The sequence below is a fragment of the Juglans regia genome, chromosome 1 (genome assembly GCF_001411555.2).
Source record: "Juglans regia cultivar Chandler chromosome 1, Walnut 2.0, whole genome shotgun sequence".
Taxonomy (NCBI): domain Eukaryota; kingdom Viridiplantae; phylum Streptophyta; class Magnoliopsida; order Fagales; family Juglandaceae; genus Juglans; species Juglans regia.
This window is the reverse complement of record NC_049901.1, coordinates 14,495,049-14,516,607: the sequence shown is the minus strand read 5'-3', so window position 1 is coordinate 14,516,607 and position 21,559 is coordinate 14,495,049. Positions and strand designations below refer to the sequence as shown.

Below are 21,559 nucleotides of genomic sequence, written 5' to 3'. Positions count from 1 at the left end.
ATTATAAACATGTGTTTTCGATACTTTATAAGCTAACTGGTAGGTTATATATATTAAAGTATTTTAATTTTTAGCTGCTTACTATTACTTTTGGTAATGCTATGATCATGCTTGGATAAGATCATCTTTGATCTTTCTCTTATTTGAAATAAAATTGTTGATACATTACATTTTTCTAGATGCATGTCAAAGGCCAACAATATAATCACATGATCTATGACGGGATTTTGATGGTGATACGGTAATTGGAGCGCTCATCTATCTATATATATAATATATAGCTTATTATAGTCAATAATTGCAGAGAATTAATGTAAAATGAAAAAAATTAATAATTTACATAAGTCGACGCTAAAATCTACGTTCACAGATCTTGGCTTTGGAGGAGAATTCACTATAAATAAATATATATATATATATATATAAATATATAAATCAATGGAGGTGGTGGAGGAGAGGTTGAATGCCAATGCCCCTTAGTTGCTCAATAGCCCGAGTGAAATCCCCCTCAAATATCGGCCTCGTAACCCCTATTAGGATAAATGATCAAACAAAAGGAGGGCATGCATCCACGACACTGCAGCAACTATAGAGAACCAGGCACTCGCAATACACAACATGAATACACAACAACAGACACATAGCATCTAGAAAAGAACAGTAGAGAAAATAGTTATTCTTCCTACAGTTTATGTAACAAACAAATATTCTTTTATTCCTTTCTCACTATGTATAAATACTCACCATTGATCAATGAATGATTTCAAGGAAGAATATTTATAAACATCACTCTATCTAACATGGTATTGGAGCATACCAACTGAATGCCACTATGATCCATGGCTTCCTCATCTTCCTCCAACCCTCCTTCTTCCTTCAACCTATTCTCCTTCTCTCATATTGTCACCACCAAATTAACCATCGAAAATTACCTTATATGGAAGGTGTAGATATCAGCTTATCTAACAGGGCAAGACTTCTTTGGTTATGTCGATTGCTCTATCTCTCGTCTCTCTGAATTTTTAACAGACCATTCAGACAACATACCCAAAATCAACCCACCCTTCCTTTCATGGCAATGCACGGACCAATTGGTTTTGAGAATTCTATTTTCCTCTTTATTCGAGTCCATTATAGGACATGTACTCTCCTCCACAACAGCTCGAGAGCTCTAGATTTCACTAGCCTCAATATTTGCCTCTCATTCTCAAGATAAGGAGTTCCAGTTCAGATTTTAGCTCACAAAACTTACTAGAGGAGATCAAACCATATCTGAATGTTTTAGGAAGGTACGTCTACTTGTTGACACTTTGGCTGCAACCGGTAATCCTCTTTCTGATAGAGAGGTTGTTACCTACTTGCTCAATGGTCTAGGACCCTTATATGAATCCTTTGTTACTTCGGTTACTACTAGGGCTGAGCCCCTCTCCTCTAATAAGTTGTATAAACTCTTACTTATACATGAAGCTTGTGCTTCTCATCTTACAAGGAGTGTTATCTCCTCTGTTGAGCCCTTTGTCAATTACAGTGCTTCTGGTGGATGTGACCAACGTGGCCATGGGTCTTCCCGTCGTGGACGTCAAGGTAGAGGTAGAGGACGCTACTCATTCAACTCTTGTGGGGGACGATTATCTCCTTCTAGCAATCCAACGCTACACTACACAGCTCAACGACCCACATGTCAGATTTGCAACAAAGCAGGGCACATTGCCCTCCAATGCAGACACATGTTTGACCATTCTTATCAATTTGATGCCCCAAGGTCCTTCTCGGCAAATTATACAGCTCCTGATTCACTCTCTGATGCTTCATGGTATCCAGATTCAGCAGAGACAAACCATAGTACTAATGATCTAAGTAACTTGAATATTTCTTCTGAACAATACAATGGTTGTGACACAATACGAGTTTGAGATGGCACTAGACTACCTTTCCAACATTTCGGTGATTCTTGTTTCTTTCCCAGTTCTTCTTCTTCTTCTTCTTCTTCCTCTTTTTCTCTTTGCAACTTACTTCATGTTCCATTTATTACAAAAAAATTAGTCTTTGTTTGTCAATTTTGCATCGATAATTTTTGCTTTTTTGAATTTCACTCTTCTCACTTTTCTGTGAAGGACAAACAAACTGGGAAACTCCTCCCCACAAGACCCACGCATTATGGCCTCTATGTCCTCCCTTCAAAATTGTTTCCAGCTTCATCTCCCTCTACTCATGTTGGTGAAAGAACCACTTTGGCTCAATGGCACCAAAGGCTAGGGCCTCCATCTCTCACTCTTGTCTCACGAGTTTTGCACTCCAAGTCATGGTATTTTTCCACTCAAGCTTAAATTTGATGTCATACATATTTTCTCTACTTTTCTACCTTATCTTGAATGATTATTCAACACTAAACTCATTACTCTTCAAACTGATGGTGGCGGGGATTTTAAACCACTCACTCAAATGTGTCAAAAATTGGATATAACTCACCGTCTCTTATGTCCTCACACGCAATATCAACAAAATGACCTTGAAAGAAAACATAGGCATATAGTTGGGCTTGCCCTTTTGGCCCATTCTTGTCTATCTTTCTCTTATTGGGTTGATGCTTTTGAGACTGCAGTTTATTTAATTAATATTTTTCCATCATCTGTTCTTAAAAATAAATCTCCCCATTTTCTTGTTTTTAATTCGAAACCTGATTATAAATTTATAAAAGTGTTTGGATGCAAATGTTGACCTAATCTTAGACCATACTTCACCAATAAACTTAATTTCCGATCGGTTCCTTTCTTGTTCTTGGGCTACAGTTCATCTCATAAGGGCTATAAATGTTTAGATCTCACAAGAAACAGGCTATACATTTCAAGAGATGTTGTGTTTAATGAAGCCTCATTTCCTCTCTCAAGGTCTCGGCCCAGCCCAACCCATCTCCACTCCCCTCCAACGCAGGTATGGCCCCTTTACCAATTCTGTCCCCTTCAATTCTTGGACTTGGCCCAAGCCCAATATCAGATAGCCTTTTCCCCACTCTTCCGTCTTTGTTTACCTCTCAATCCCCTGCTTCCTCTGCAACTTGTCCACCCGCTTCATCCACTCCTATTTCCAACTCAACTCTACAAGCCTTAGTCCCACCATGGTCTCCCATTATCACCTGTGTCCAAACAAATTCATCTAGACCCCAAATCTTCATGGATGGCACCATTCCATATCCTGCTCGTTTTTGTTTCACCACCTCTGCTACTATTCCAAATGAACCTTCCAGCTACTCAACAACATCAAAATTTCCCGAATGGCATGAAGCAATGTCTCAGGAATATGATACTCTTCAACAAAATCACACTTGGAGTTTAGTACCTTCGACTCCTATGACTAACATTCTTGGTTGCAGGTGGGTGCTTCGAACCAAAACCAATGCCGACGGAACATAGGAAAGTTCGTCTAGTAGCTAAAGGGTATCATCAACAACATGGGTTGGATTATAATGAGACCTTTAGTCCTGTGGTCAAGCCATCTACTATACAACTAATTCTATACATTGCTATCACCCGTGCTTGGCCCTTGCGCCAACTTGATATCCAAAATACTTTTTTGCATGGATCACCACTGACTGATGATGTGTATATGTAATAGCTTCAGGGATTTATTGATCCTAACAATCCGACATATGTGTGTAAATTGCATAAAGCCATATATGAGCTCAAACAAGCACCAAGAGCATGGTTTGCTTAACTCAGCTCTCGGCTACTTAGATATGGATTCCATGCATCGAAAGCAAATCCCTCTCTCTTTATCTTACATTATTGTGATGTCCATATGTATTTCGTAGTCTATGTCGATGACATAGTCATCACCTCTTCTAAACCTTTTGCAATTGACTTACTCATACATGATTCAGGCTGTGCTTTTCTAGTCAAAGATTTGGGATACTTGTCTTACTTCCGAGGTTTAGAAGTCGACTACACAGCTGAGCGTGTTCAAATCTGTTGACGCAAGTATATTAATACTCTACTTCTTTGAAGCAATATGCGTTATGCAAAACCCATCTCATCCCTTATGACAGCCTCTCTCAAGTTATCAAAGTTTGACTCTCCAGATTTTGATGATCCTACCTTGTATAGAAGCACTGTAGGAGGTCTTCAATATCTCTTTCTAACTAGACCTGACAATCTCATTTGCAGTGAACAAAGTCTACCAATTCATGCACTCTCCAAAAACATCCCATTGGAGTGTTATCAAGAGAATCCTCGGGTATCTCAAAGCCATACCATTAACTATGGCTTACTCTTAAAAAAAAAAAAAAAATCAGTTTTTACTCTCCAAGCATACTCAGATGCAATTGGGGAGGCTGCCCAGACGATCGCAGATCAATTGGGGGGTTTTTGCATCTACTTAGGCCATCATCTCATCTCTTAGAGCTCGAAGAAATAAAGAATAGTAGCTCGTTCATAAACTGAAGCAGAGTACAAGTCACTTGCATCCTCAGCTACTGAAATAATCTGGCTTCAAACTGTTCTTTGTGAGTTAGGTGTTCCCCTTACTAAGGCTCCAATCTTGTGGTGTGATAATATTAGAGCTACATACCTGTCAGTCAACCTAGTCTATCACTCAAAGACAAAGCATATGGATATAGACTATCACTTCGTGCGAGATCGAGTTGCTGCACATACCTTAAAAGTTTTGTTCTGCAGTTCTAAGGACCAAATAGCAGATGTGCTTACAAAGCCACTAGTTGCAGATATATTCAACAATTTTCGATCGAGTCTCAATGTAGTTGATACCCCATCGGACTCGAGGGGGCATATTAGGATAAATGATCCTATAGTGCATTTTGACAAACAGGAGGGCATCCGCAACACAGAATTAGCAACAAGGCACTCACAATACACAACAACATACACACATTCCTTCTAGAAAAGAACAATAGAGAAAACAATTATTCTTCCTACAGTTTATGTAACAAACAAATATTATTTTATTCCTTTCTCACTATGTAATTAATATGTAGAAATACTCAACATTGATCAATGAATGATTTTAAGGAAGAATATTTATAAACACCCCGCCCCCCCCCCCCCCCCCCCCCCCCCCCCCCCCCATGGTTGCCTCTTGCTATCCCTTTCATGTCATCTTTTGATCATGATCAACATTTTGTCACTTTTTGAATTTATATAAGCCCTTCATCTTGTTCTATCAACCCACAGCTACTTTGCAGTCTCTTTTTCTTTACTTTTTACTTTAGTATGATCACCCACTTTTCTAATTATAGTTTTTAATCCCAACAAAAACAATTTCTAACGGCCTCCATTAATTTTTTCTCTTCAAGGATCGATGGTGCCTAACAAGTTAAAAACATTAACATCCGTAGATTAAACTTTTATGGAGGGATAATTTATTTAAAAAAAAAAAGGGAATCAGCCACATTAAAATCATCTTCTGGGAAGAACCGATTAATATCTATAAAATTCATGTTCAGCAACAATAGGACAAGAGTAAGAAATGCATGTTGTGGTGATCACTAGAAAAAGTGTGGGCGGGTTGCATCTAATTAAATAAGATATATATAATATCATGCGGACTATATATAATATATAATGATTTACTCGACAGTACTTAATTAATTAATTACCTATTAATCGGATCGCTGTTAATACAAGTACTTATTTTCAGACAATTTGGTTTACTCGACATATTATGAGACATACGATCTTATAGAGGCATAATATTCATAGAATATTGCAGCATATATAAGTACTTCGCAGAATTTATTATTTGACGTGGAAAATAAAATCAAACTGGCAATGCAAACGAAATATGGTCGTTGAAATTAGCAGACAGCAGCAACAGCGAGGAAGGGGGCCTAATTGATAAAGACAAGGACGACGACTTCATGACAAAATAACGTTCTTCCATCATCAGTCCATGGTTTAAGCATATAATATTAATATAACTTAGGGTATACAGTACTAATACAACTATATATATATGTATATATTTTGGTATAGGCCAACTCATTCATACTAGCTAGGCTGCTGCTTCTTCTTCTTCTTCTTCTTCTTCTTCTTCTTCTCAACAGACAAGAGGAGACGCAAGTCTGCTATGGAGATTTCCTTGAGAATGAATCCAAAGATTGCAACAATATTGGTTCCAAAGCCACAGTACAAAACAAGGTCTGGGAGAAAGGCTTATGATCATGACTTCAAAACTATATCGTGTAGAGCGAATGAGTTAGCCATGAAGAAAAAGAACATGACTAACTTTTATGAAGTTCTTTGTCTTGGTTCTGTGAATGTTGGGCACGACGAGATAAAGAAAGCCTACAGAAATTTGGCTCTTCAATGCCACCCAGATGTGTGTCCTCCCTCTGCAAAAGAAGAGTCGACAAGACGTTTTGTTGAGCTTCAGAAGGCTTACGAGACACTTTCTAATCCAATTTCACGCAAGATGTACGATTACCAATTGGGTTTGGTCAAATCGATGGGGACTGGAGATGAGGGAGGAGTTTATAGAGAAGAAAGCAAGTCCAGATTTTCCAAGGAAGTATGGGAAATCCAGCTCTCTGGTCTAAAGAAGAGGTCTCAGGTCCGGATGGAGAGGAAGAAATACGCATACATGTAGAGATCAGGGTACTACGTAGTACTGATCATACATTTTTTTTTCTATAATTTATTTTATCTACGGATTGACAATACTACTGCATTAATATTCATCATAGTTTATAATTAGATCGTGGAAAAATAAATTATGTAGCTTCATTTTTAAATCGATCCTCGACTATATATATATATATGTGTGTGTGTGTGTGTGTGTGTGTGTGCAGTGATGATTCTATAGCATGAGTTTTTTTCTTTGATTCTAAATGAGTTTGATATATATATATATATATATATATATATATATATATATTCAAACATCTTTATATAATTTGTTTACCAAAATTGAGCTTATTCAGAGCTCCCTGCTTCCTCCCCTAGCTTTTCCTTGATTAATGGTATGATACTACTAACCCCAATGCCCTTATGCATATTGGAATATAGTTAGACAGGAACTGAGAATCTCCATTATACCTTATAATCCAATTGAATTCCGAGCTAGGGAGATCATTGTACGAAGTGGGAACTAGGGCCAGGCTAGCAGGGTCATGTGTGGTGGCTAAAGTCAGTCAAAATTAATACACAATTAATCATAAAGTAACTTTAGACTACTTGTGCATGTTGGTGATCATAACTATATATATATATATAGGATGCTGCTAGCTGGTCGTCTTTACCGTTAGACGTATATATAGCTGGTTGAAACTTTTTTTATTTTTTATTTTTTTGTGATTTTCTTTTAAATATTTTTTTAACATCTTTAATCATTAAAAAAAATAAAAAAAGATACACAACTTTATTAATAGTCATTTTCTTAATCATTAATTAAAAAAAATTAAAATGCATAAACTGTAAGATTGATGGGACAAACTCATGGGTCATTTAGGTTTACTTGTTACAGGTTACTTCTCCTTTGCCGTCATTCAGTATGATCACCAACTAGAACCCTAGATTTATTTTATTGCATGATTATGATTTCTGAGTTGGGGTTGTGTTTTATGATTTCTAAGGTGATTTCAGGTGGGTTTTTATTTGTAGGCTATTATTGTACGATTTTATGATTTCTTACCTAAGATGTGCCCACTTGATAGATCATAGATGGATGGATAGAGGGGGAGGGAACATTGTGGTTATCTCTTATGATCGGCATGCATGTACTGCTTCTACTACTTGGACCTTCTTCCCACCATTTTCTGGAAGATAAATTGCCTCTAGACATCAACGGAAAATTCCTGGGTTTAAGAAAGGGGTCCAACTAATGAATGTTAGAAAAGTCATATTCAAATCTCTATTACATCCGCAAACCTAACATATTTGGTATTACAAATAGTGAGGTTTCAGTGCTTAAAAAAAAAAAGAGTAATTAAAGAAATTAAGGTTGGGCAGAAGTGTATATGAATCACATTTACAACTCACCCAAGCAGAAAAAAGAAAGGGAGTTTTGTTCGTCAAATGAATGGAAGTCATTATGGCACATGACCCTCAAATTCTTAGGTGAAAAAAATAATCTCAAAGATAGCACAAAAAACTATATATGTGATTCTTTGACACAACTATGAACGTGAGTGTCAGTTTTCCTGAGCCTTGATTTTGATGCAAAGTTTTGGTTCAATGAATATATACATACATATATATATATATATATATATATATTATATATGGAAGTTTTGGTGTCCTTCTTGATTAGGATGCAGCAATATACTTGATTAGGTCTGCACATTGGCCTGCCGAAACACTTTTTGGGCCCAATCCGACTTGGCCCACAACTATGTGTAGGGAAAATTACCCGACCCGACCCGATCCATAATGATTCGGGTCGAGAAAATATCGGTTTTTTTTTTTTTGGAGAGCCTCTCGAATTGCTTAGTTCTTGCAACGGATCGTGCACAGTTATCAGCTCTTTCACGTTGGGCCTGAACGGCATCAGATTACATAAACAAATCTCCAAGGAAACAGAAAAGATCAAGGCATGCGATCGAGAAAATCAACAATACCTTCATCTGGGTCCTCCGGTTCTGGAACCAAAACTTCATTTGGTGAGGAGCCAAGCCTAGCTCTCGACTTAACTACAACCTCTGCTTCTCATTTGGGTGAGGGCACTCCTTGAACATTCTTTATGCCACGAAAGGAATGAAAACAAGAAACCAACTTAGATTGAAAGAAGGAGACGAGAGGTTCTGGAGGAGGAGTAGTAGAACAGACATGCTGAGAGAGAGACAGAGAGAGAGGCTAGGTCTTTTTTGCCCGTAGAAGAGCGCGGGTTTATTGGGTGATGGAGTATTTCGCCCGCTAAACAGAATGTTGCAACCCGCTTCTATTTTAACCAGACGGTATCGGGTTGGGAGGGTCGGGTCAATCGGGTGGGTCGGGTTTTGGGTTTTCCTGCACAACCCTATACTTGATGATCCTGAAGTCCCACAAAAGTTTAGATGTCTAGTTGGTGAAAGTTTACAAATCAATTGAAATAATACCATGGTCTAACATTTTGCATACCAAAATAATCATGAGAAAAGTATCCATTGGAACTTAGAGTACACACATTTTGCATACCGAAAGAATGCACCTTCAGTTTACTAATAATGTTTTAAAGCTTTAAAATCTTCAAAAATATGACAAAAAGTATCTTCATGTTTAATCATGGCCAATCTCATATATTCCATGTCATATGGCTTTAGACAACAAGTTTTATTTTTTGGTTAATGTTATTCAAACATCTCCGTTTTACTATTTATTTCATCTTCATGTCAATAAGATGACGTAGAAGAAAACAAACTAACATTCACTAAATGTTTTAATTCCCCACTTCAAGTCAATATGCATTGCCAGTAACACATGAATGTTAGAACTTTTCTTTATTACAAATTTGTTAACTTTGGCAAATGGAGAGAAATTGTTTAACATTATATTGATTTTTTTCAGCATGGACATTTTCATTATTTTTGCTGTCATTTATGATTCACATTTAGATCACCTATGGCATCGAGTCAATCATCATCGTATGTAGTTAATATATTTCAAATGAAATCACCAACTTGTTGGTGTGGCTTGAAAGCACCATTAAAAACCTCACAAACTAGCAAATATCCAGGGAGGAAAATTTATGCTTGCTCGAAGTATAAGACGGTAACCCAAATTTTTATTTTGTAAATAAATTTTATTGCTTTTCAGCTTGTCATAATCATTAATGTTTGCAGTTCTTGAATTTTATGCAGGGAGAAGCAAGTTGTCAATTCTTCATATGTGCAGATATACTTCAACTAGTAGAGAAGAAATTTCTAGTAAGAGAGAATGCACTCCAAAAGAGAGAGAATGATTTATTGTTGCACAAATATGAGGTTCAGAGAAAAAAAAAAAGATAAACTAATACAGAGAAATAATGATCTACACAAGCAAGAGGATGAAGTTCAAAGGTGGATCGTACAGAATAGATATACACGTATATTTTTGTGTCTATACTGGATGTGTTCTATTCTAATAGTTTTTTATTGGTTCGGATGATAGATGTATTGTGTTACTATTAATTGTAAATGGATCTTGTAAATGTGGTAAGATTTGAGTATGGTAATAGATGTTAACGTTGTTTTTTATTTGTGAGAATGGCAGTGTACTTGTACTACTTATTAATGGGAACAGTGGAGAGTTGTTTGGTACCGGACGTGCGCTTGGTTTAGTTTTTGTGAGAATCATATTAATGGGAATAGTGGAGATTTGTTGCATGTAAATGGAACTTGATCGACAAGTTTGGATGAACATCAATGTCAGCACTCACATGCACATTTTGGTATTATTATTATTATTATTAATTAACACCTTAATTAATTTGATATCGTGTTCATAAGATGCTTTAAGAGTCTAGACCAGAACATGGTCTTTTTCTTCCAAGTTAGACGTCAACTTTCACTTGTGGTTGATTAGAAGGGTGTGGATATGGTCTATAATAGAAAAGAAGTCAAATAAGAAGCAACTGGGCAGGCAAATGCCGCTGCCCTTTTCTGACCAACTTGGATATCTCACACACCAACTTGCATCTATTTGTTTATGGAGTCTAATCCAGTAGATTTCTCTCCGAATTTATCTTTCCCCCTTCCGTTAACCAAGTAGAAATATTTCCGGAATTAAATGGGGAAGGGCAGCAGCCTATTAACAATAGTTTCCTGTACGTGTATACAAATAAAAGCCAAGTAATAAATAGCCATAAATCTATACAGTCTTTACAACCACAACCTTCAAAAGAAAGCCTTCAGATTTTCACAAAATACTTCAAAAAAGTCGTAAAAAATAAAATAATGATTTTCATACCAAGTAGAACAGCCACAAATCTAAACATTCTTTACAACCACAACCTCCAAAAGAAAGCTTCCAGAATTTCACAAAATATTTCAAGAAAGCCATCAAAAATAGAAAAATGATTTTCATACAAATAGAATAGCCACAAATTTGTACATTCTTTACAACCACAACCTCCAAAAGAAAGCCTCTAGATTTTCACAAAATACTTCAAGAAAGCCATAAAAAATAGAAAAATGATTTTCATACAAGTAGAATAGCCACAAATATGTACATTCTTTACAACCACAACCTCCAAAAGAAAGCCTCCAGATATTCAAAAAATACTCCAAGAAAGTCATCAAAAATAGAATAATGACTTTCAACCTTACATCTCATCATTGTCATAAAAAATATTTGATGACAGTACTACATTGGGTTCCAACAATAATTTCTTCAACGTTAGCACCAACTTGGGGGTTTGGGACTTCACCAACTTGTTTGTCATCAAATATTTTCCTTCAAATCTAATTTTCAAAATAAAAATACACATATATTAGAAAGGAAACAAACAGTACTAGTCAAACATATATACAATTAATAGAAAGAAAAACTTAGTACTTGTTTCTTTTTTCTCTTGGTTGCAGCCTTCTCCATAGGTGAAATCTCTCTTTGTTGGGGGTCTCCCTTTCTCTCGAACAGTGTGGAGGCGTAATATTTTCTTACCCTTATCTACGTCATCGCTATCTTTGACCTTGATTGAACTGGACTCAAGTGGTAATCCTTTAAAATTATACTCAAACTCATCCAAAATCCTCATGAATACATTGAAATGATCATCACTTGGAGATACACGAGTCGCTAATTTCAGACATCTTTTAACCATGATCTCGTACCTTCTTGCGTCCGCATAATCCCGTAAGTCATCATAGCTACTTTTGACAAGTGTGTATCTCCACTTTAAGTCTTTCCTCCACCAATCCAAGACGTATCTCTCTGGCAATACATGAATCTTCTTCATTTGACAATCTTTAAATACATGCCTATAGATAATGCCCCTATCTCAAACAGTGCACACGTGCATTTGACATCACATTCCTCCTCGTTATTGTAAACTACGTAATGGACGGTTTTGACATGGTCAGTCGTGGAAATTTAATCCAAGACATCGAAGGTGGAAATACAACCATGTTTGCTAACAAGTATGGAATTACAATAAATCATCCCCCATATCTCTTTTTGGATCTCTTTAAACTTCACATTTGTATACACCACTTGAAACTGCTTCTCAATGTGGAATGAAGATACACATGGGATGGTTTAGTTGCACATACTGAAATTAGTTGTCGTCTCTACTTCCACCTTCTTCTTTAAAGTATTGTCAAATTGATCGACCAATTCCTTTAACCTCGTACTAGATTGCACAAATCCGTCGAAAAAAGCATTCATGCTTTCAGATCATATGTAGTGCTCATACCAGCCCAAAATACACTCTTCAAGTAGACTGGTATCCATAATGATATCTTGGTGCACAACCTTTACAGTCATGCATTATCACCAAGCTCATACTTTTGAATTAGTTCCCCCCACTTGTCCTCAAATTCTACGCAGGTATGTGAATCTTATAAGGCACTCTAATTGGTAGTCTTAAACCCTGCGTTGAATTAGGAGTGAGATCCTAATTTCTCGAGCATTTTCCGTATGATATGCCATATACAATATCTATGGCGAGTTTCTGGGAATACAATCACAATAGCACTCTTCATTGCTCCGTCTTGGTCTGTTATGATTGCTTTTGGAGTCCAATCTTTCGTGCAGTCCAACCATGCTCAGAACAACCACACAAAAGTACTTGTATCATCTCTTGAAATCAAGCCAGCCCCTAACAGTATAGACTGCCCATGATGGTTTTCTCCAACAAAGGGAGCAAAAGACATACCGTACCTATTTGTTAGGTATGTCGTATTGAAGATGATTACATCTCCGAAATACTTGTATGTCGCTCAACTTTGTGCGTCAGCTCAGAATACATTTCTGAGTCATAACTCACCATCCACATTCATCACAGAAGCAAAGCCATCATTCATCTTCTCATCCTCTTAAAGTAATCACTAAGTGCTTCGTCACCTCTTTTACTTAGCCTCAAGTGTCTAACTGTGTCAATAAAATTTCAACAATCTTTCTCTTAAAATTCAAGATTCTCAACCCCCCCTCCCCGACATCAACAAGTGCTCCAAAATTTTTGTTCATTCGAATACCTGCTCTGTCATTCAAATCAAGCATTCTTTGACTGTATTAATCTAAACACTTACGACTTCTAAGGAATCTAGACTATTGTGGGCTGTAGTACTATGATTGTGAGTATTCTCAGCAGTGGTCAAAACCCATACATCCTTTTTGTCCAAGTGAACATTTACCTTCGTCTTATAGTTTGTTTTAATTGTTGGTCATGGTTTTGAGATATTACTGTGGCTCGAATGGTACCTGCCGCCACGTGCACACCCAATTGTCACATACTTTGCTTTTCCAAATGCCTTTCTTTTTGTCCTTTGTGTGATAAAACCAAAATCCTATTGCTTGGCATATCGCTTATAATATGTTAGAAGCTCTTTATCAGCGACGAACTCCATACCAGGTTTTGGCTCCTCAACTCATTCATCATCATCTAATACTTCATTAGTCCCCTCATCCTCTGCCTCTTTAGTTATGTCCGACAAGGTTTTTGAAAATGGAAATGTATGTTTCATATTAGAATTTATATTATATATATTGGATGTTTACTAATTAGGTTAAAAGTCTAATACCGTTAGTCAGGTGAAAGCTTTGATCAGTCATGTGTGATGTACCTCTAAAATTCTTTTCACTTTTAGCACCCAATGACTATGGCACAATTGATGATTTACTTGCTAGTTAGGAAGTCTCTTCAGATCGTGTTGACTCCTCCGGATCACTTGACGAAGGGTATGGAGTAGTTGGTCCAAAAGGTGGCATCGATGGAGGTTGTAATGAGGCACGATGTTCAAACAAATTCAATGCATATAAGAAAAAAAAAACTTAAAAAATTTAAAAGGAATATACCTGGAAGGTATGCTGAACTCGTGTTGACTCTTTCTAATTACTCGACGGAAGGTAGGGCGTCGTTGGTCCAAAAGATAGCATCGACAAAGGCTGTAATTAGGCATGATGTTAAAACATCCCAAATGCATATAAGAAAAAAAAAACTAAAAAAGTTTAAAAAGAATATACCTGGAAGGTATGTTGAACTTGTGTGGACTCCTCCAGATTACTCAACGGAGGGTACGACATTGTTGATCCAAAATGTAGAATCGACGGAGGCTGTAATTAGGCATGGTGTTAAAACATTCTAAATGCAAATAAGAAAAAAACTAAAAAACTTTAAAAGGAATATACCTAGAAGGTATGTTGAACTTGTGTAGACTCCTCTAGATTAATCGACGGAGGGTAGGGCATCGTTGGTCCAAAAGGTAGCATCGACAGAGGCTGTAGTTAAGAACGGTGTTAAAACATCCCAAATGCATATAAGAAGAAAAAAACTAAAAAAGTTTAAAAAGAACCTACTTGGCTACATGAAGCGTATGTATATGGACTTGGATATGCACTTTGAGGCATGATAAATGGTGGGTAGTACGGGTTTTCTGAATCATAATAGCCCTATAATACATAAATAAAAAAAATTAACGGGTAGTACGGGTTTCCTGAATCATAATATCCCTATAATACACAAATAAAAAACACATTAACTAAATGACAATATCGTACACAACGACATTTCCAAATGATGAATATGTTTCATACCTGAGTCAGTGAAACCGATGTAGAAGGTGTAGGTGCCGTTTCATCTTCCTCTTTGTCCATCCTGCTCTTTCAACTGAGTTTTTAGGACAAAGTTACTGAACAAAAAAGCATAGATGATTCGAAAATTGAGTACGCTAAAAGCATGGTGGTTAAACATAAATCTTCAACTTAAATCCAAAAAATAAATACTTCAAGTTAAAAGCATGGTGGTTAAATAATCCTTAAAAGGGAAGTTGGGAATCGAGAGAGACATTACAGAATGATTAGTTTTGCATAAGAAATTAATGTGACGGTGCTTTTTCAAGCTGCATGCAATTGAGACAATCCACTACCGAAGTTCTGCATCTACATGAGAAGGATGTAATAAATAGATTATATTTAAATCCTTGTCCAATGTAGTTCCCACTCTTAGAGCAACAAAAATCCAAGAATGCATTTCAAAAAATCAAAATTTAGATGCAAAGTGAAGATATGGAAATTAAATTGTTACCCACCTCAAAAAAAAAAAAAAAAACATGGTTACCCAACTCAAACTAATATTACATACGGCTCTGATCATTCAATTTTGGACTTGAATCCAAAACAAAACCTCTTACACAGCACATAAAAAAAAAAAAAATTATTATGCGTTAACACCCTAAGTCTCAAGTTTCCAAACAAATTAAGAAATGAAACCTATCAAATATATAGACAAAAGAGTGAAAATTAATGTAATGAGCTTGCAATAGCCAATTCCAATACTTACATTTTACATGATGATTATATAAAAAAGGGAAAACAAAAACACTAAAAAAGATATTCACCGAGTAATAAGGCAAAGAAGTCACAATTAGTAAAATTCAATAGGAAGTAGAAAAATTTAATGTTTTTGATATCCCTATAATATCGGACACAAATAAAAAACACATTAACTAAATAAGAATATCGGACACAACGACATTTCCAAATGATGAATATGTTTCATACCTGAGTCGGTGAAATCAATGTAGAAAGCGTAGGTGTCGTTTCATCTTCCTCTTTGTCCATCCTGCTCTTTCAACTGAGTTTTTAGGACAAAGTTACTAAACAAAAAGGCATAAATGATTCGAAAATTGAGTATGCTAAAAGCATGGTGGTTAAACATAAATCTTCAACTTAAATCCAAAAAATAAATACTTCAAGTTAAAAGCATGGTGGTTAAATAATCCTTAAAAGGGAAGTTGGGAATCGAGAGAGACATTACAGAATGATTAGTTTTGCATAAGAAATTAATGTGACGGTGCTTTTTCAAGCTGGATGCAATTGAGACAATCCATTACCCTAGTTCTGCATCTACCTGAGAAGGATGTAATAAATAGATTATATTTAAATCATTGTCCGATGTAGTTCCCACTCTTACAGCAACAAAAATCCAAGAATGCATTTCAAAAAATCAAAATTTAGATGCAAAGTGAAGATATGGAAATTAAATTGTTACCCACCTCAAAAAAAAAAAAAAAAAACATGGTTACCCAACTCAAACTAATATTACATACGGCTCTGATCATTCAATTTTGGACTTGAATCCAAAACAAAACCTCTTACACAACACAAAAAAAAAAAATTATTATGCGTTAACACCCTAAGTCTCAAGTTTCCAAACAAATTAAGAAATGAAACCTATCAAATATATAGACAAAAGAGTGAAAATTAATGTAATGAACTTGCAATAGCCAATTCCAATACTTACATTTTACATGATGATTATATAAAAAAGGGAAAACAAAAACACTAAAAAAGATATTCACCGAGTAATAAGGCAAAGAAGTCACAATTAGTAAAATTCAATAGGAAGTAGAAAAATTTAATGTTTTTGATATCCCTATAATATCGGACACAAATAAAAAATACATTAACTAAATAAGAATATCGGACACAACGACATTTCCAAATGATGAATATGTTTCATATCTGAGTCGGTGAAATCGATGTAGAAGGCGTATGTGCCGTTTCATCTTCTTCTTTGTCCATCCTGCTCTTTCAACTGAGTTTTTAGGACAAAGTTACTAAACAAAAATGCATAAATGATTCGAAAATTGAGTACGCTAAAAGCATGGTGGTTAAACATAAATCTTCAACTTAAATCCAAAAAATAAATACTTCAAGCTAAAAGCATGGTGGTTAAATAATCCTTAAAAGGGAAGTTGGGAATCGAGAGAAACATTACAGAATGATTAGTTTTGCATAAGAAATTAATGTGACGGTGCTTTTTCAAGCTGCATGCAATTGAGACAATCCACTACCCTAGTTCTGCATCTACTTGAGAAGGATGTAATAAATAGATTATATTTAAATCCTTGTCCAATGTAGTTCCCACTCTTAGAGCAACAAAAATCCAAGAATGCATTTCAAAAAATCAAAATTTAGATGCAAAGTGAAGATATGGAAATTAAATTGTTACCCACCTCAAAAAAAAAAAAAAAAATCATGGTTACCCAACTCAAACTAATATTACATACAACTTTGATCATTCAATTTTGGACTTGAATCCAAAACAAAACCTCTTACATAGCACATAAAAAAAAAAACTATTATGCGTTAACACCCTAAGTCTCAAGTTTCCAAACAAATTAAGAAATGAAACCTATCAAATATATAGACAAAAGAGTGAAAATTAATGTAATGAACTTGCAATAGCCAATTCCAATATTTACATTTTACATGATGATTATACAAAAGAGGGAAAACAAAAACACTAAAAAAATATTCACCGAGTAATAAGGCAAAGAAGTCACAGTTAATAAAATTCCATAGGAAGTAGAAAAAAAAAAAAAAGCAAAAAAAAAAAAAAAGAAAAAGAAAAAGAACCAAACTTTATCTACTATGATTTTCATTGCTTCGATTTTCTTTACAAGTTCGAGTTAGGGCAATAAGTCTCTCAAATGAGAACCCCACGTAGAATCGAACAACAAGCACTAATCTGGTGGCTTATAACCATCATCTGTCTTCAATCATTCGTCACCAAGAAACTTACGCGATCTTATAAGAAAAATTGAAAAAACAAAGATTCATGAATAAAAAAGAAAACATAAGTTTAGCTAATGGGTCTGAAACCAAGCAATGTACTGAAGCAATTGGAACAAGAGTAGCTTGACGAGAGAAAACCTATGTGGATGCAATGTTTTTGGTATTGAATGTGAACGCGAACTAAATGCGGTGGGTCGGTCATGGCTAGATTCTCGTCAGTCGGTCATTCTCTTCAATGGTCCCAGACAGTGGCGGACGTGAAGGCTGGCGGAGGAAGAACGTGGGGAGGGGGGAAAAAATTCGAAATCCACCCAAATCTGATTTGCGTATTTAGGGTCTCTCTAAAATACATGCGTTTTAAAAAAAAAAATCACATCACCAGTTTCATATGGTGTATGTGTTAAGGAAGCAGATGAATAGAACCCAAATTGTAATGTTAAAAAATAGGTACACGTACCCGACCTTCAATCGGAATTTAGATGAGATAAAAAGGCCGTCATTGAGACAAATGATGCAATAGTTTATTAAATAAATTATGTGCATAAATGCTAATAAAAAAATAGTATGGGGACTCGAATTTAATTGTCATATCTAGACGTATAGATTTAGAGCACTGACATTGGCTTAACCAAATGCTAGTGAAAGTCATATTTTGAAGAATGTCCACTAAATTTCTGTTATATTGGATTAGCTAAACACAATTCATTTGGAAGATGAGCTATAGTAACTTCATCCCTAGTGTCATATATGAAGGGAACTGTAGCATCTTCATTCTAATATTTTATTATTTTCTGTGTTTCTCTTTTCCTTCCCTCTAGTGTAACTTCATACCTAGAATTACGATGAATTTTTCTATTATTAATTATACTTTTATAAAATAATATTAATCATCTTTGTTTTAATAAGAAATTATTTTTTGCATCTATCTATAATCATGCAAAAATTATAAGAATATGAGAAAATATAAATAAACTTTTTATTAATTATTTATAAAGTACAAAATAAAGCAATAATCTTATCTTATAAGAAATTATAATATAAGTACTATTCATTGATATAATTTAATTAAAGAAATACTAATAGTGAAAAATAATAATATTTTATTATTTTAGAGAGTGTGATGGCTAATTCAATGTAGACTTCATGTTTTGAATGATTAGTTAAAAATAAAAAAGTTTCATATTACTTAAATTTTGAAGATTGGAATGAGTAATCCAATGCCAATGTTCTTAAACTTTATTGAACTAAAATCTCAGCTTTTTATTTTTAAGACCTTAATTTTACTAATAACCCTTGTTATTTGTGGAAAAAAAAACTATTTTTAAAAAAATTGGGGGTTACAATTCGAACCCCGGCCCAAATTAAACCAAGCTTTTGAAAACCATAACTTCTAAACTATATATATTAATTTAAAACAGGCTTAGAATAAAACGGAGCAACCCATTAGTGGAAAAGTTATGGAGAAAGAAAATTGATCAGAGATTAGTATATAATTAACGAAAGTTATAAGGTAGTCCAGCTCAATTCATTGCGAAGATACACCCACCATAGGCTTAGGCAACTGAAAAGGTGAGTGACCGCAAAGATTGTCTGAGAGCAACATATCATGTAGCTAAAGTACTGTTTGCTAAGGCATTTATTTATATATATATATATATAGACAATGTTGAGTGGAAAAGGGGTATGAATTTGCATATATAATGTCATCCCAAGATTCAAAATATTTCCCAAAAGGCCGAGTTGCAATATTGTTAATCCAACTCTCTATATATAAGAAGAGAATATGATTCAACAATAAAATTCTACAAAACATATTGTTGGCACAAGATTTAACCTATTTTCAACGCCGATAGTTGAACAAATTAATGTGTTCGTGCCATTTTCCAATGAAGGAATATATCCTTCTATTTTCATCTTTTATTGAAGCTGCTAGCTAGACCAATTATAAATAAATAAATCAGAGATTTAAAAGTGGGTTGATTTGGCCCGAAGTGTACATTCCTGCCATCTATAGGCCGAGTACTACAATAATGTGATTTATAAATTTAATTTGGACCATTGCTCGCTAGCTTTTGGTCTTTGAGATAGATAGATACATGGACCTGGCATTTGGGTTCAATTAATAGGGCTCCCAATCAACTGAAGATGAGACGTTTTTGTCATTGCGCAGTACTAAATCTTAGGCTCGTGCACTTTTCCCTTTCTTGTTAACTATATCCATGTTGAGAGTTTCTTGTACCTATAGATATAGGTTGTATTTAGATAGTGAGGTATTTTTAGGTATTATGTGAATAGTAGTAAAATAATAATGATAGAATATTGAATAGTAGTAAAAAATAAGTGAAAAAAAATAAAAAAATAATAAATAATAGTGATATATTTTGAGAATACCTGATATTCTCAGTACCCAAACTAGGCCTATTGAATGGCATCATGCTATCCCAATAAATATAATAAATACAAAAACTAAGAGTAGGGTTTACCTTCATTTTTTAATCTTTGTATTCATTCCACGTTGAATCGTTTTAGTTAAATTGTACCCAAGCCCGTCTCCACTTTTTTATGTGAAAGAGGTGATAATTGCTTTATGAAAGTCCACAACAAATATAGCAATTTGCCACAAGTTCTTTTTCCAAGACTTGCCATGGTGGAAAATAATCGACGTTATAGCCACGCAACACTTTTGCCAAAAATAGTTAGTGTTAATTTGCAATGGAAGCACTTGCGGCAAATGAAAAATTGTGGAAAAAAATACATGTTGCGACAAGAATGGTTTTTCTGATGAGTTTAAATCATCCCAAATATAATTTTTTCGACAGTTTATGAGTCGCAGCAAAATTGTTGACAAGAATGACAACCTTGTGACCAAAAACTGTGAATATAATCAGTGATTATCACTATGCAGCAAAAAAACTCACCGCATCAGTAACACTTTAATATTTATGTCGATTTTAATCTTATCACAATTAATGGTGTACAAATAGAAATTTTGAAACCCTAATTTTCTCACTTCACTTCTCTCCTGCTGCACCTCTCTGTTTTTGCTTCACCTCCTCTTCTCCTTCCTCCTCTTGACTCTCTCTAAAGACATTGAAGACGACGACGACGACGACGAAGTCCTCAACTTACTTGAAGAACTTGACAATCATTCTGACGAGGAATCCCTCAAAGATGCCAATTTTGAGAACTTCAACAATGTTGACAATCCTATAGATAAAGATCATGGGTTTAGGGAGCTAGAAGCAGATGACTTAGACATCTTCATTCTGAAAGAGGGTGATTTCATCAAGTTTGTGGAGGACAATCGGTTTGTGATGGTGGGCGGTGACGGTGGCTAAGCATAAGGGTGAGGACGTGGCCTTTGGCAAAGGTGGGCACGATGGTGGAAAGCGATTTGTGTCATCCACCTGAGATACACTGTCATGATTTGTCTCACAGCAATTCTTCGAGAACCCTTGAACATCGTCCCGACAGTGTATTTTAAATAATCTCTTCTTTTTCTTTTTCTTCTATGTTTTTACTTTTTACGGTCATAGAAACTCATCATCAATCTCATAGAGCTTCCCATATATTGATAATGTTGGATTTTAAATAAAATCCGAAAACATCAAGATCTCTTGTCAAACCCATGTAGAAATATAATAAAGAGTGCATACTTGTAGCCATTGGATAGAAGAGCGCAGTAGTATGATCTTCCATGCCTAATATTCATTTTTTTTTTAAAAAAACTCACAATAATGGGATGTGTAGAGTAGAAAGTGAACTTGAAGTGGGAACCATGACCTTATATAACACCCAAAATTTCATTTTTGCCCATCATAAAATAATGGAATTACATAGGTCCTTAATGAGTCTCTACACATGAATTAGGCCCATACCACTTTATGCTCATGACCTGACCAAAATCATGGGTTTCAAGA

The 21,559-nt window shown here is 35.2% G+C and overlaps 1 protein-coding gene across 1 annotated transcript; it reads left to right on the top strand.

Annotated features, from left to right (window-relative positions):
• The first annotated feature begins 5,993 nt into the window (after positions 1 to 5,993).
• LOC109013292 (chaperone protein dnaJ 20, chloroplastic-like) lies at positions 5,994 to 6,760 on the top strand. The gene has a single exon (XM_018995331.2). The coding sequence runs from the start codon at positions 6,079 to 6,081 to the stop codon at positions 6,595 to 6,597; it is 519 nt and encodes a 172-aa protein (XP_018850876.1). The 5' UTR covers positions 5,994 to 6,078; the 3' UTR covers positions 6,598 to 6,760.
• Positions 6,761 to 21,559: the final 14,799 nt, after the last annotated feature.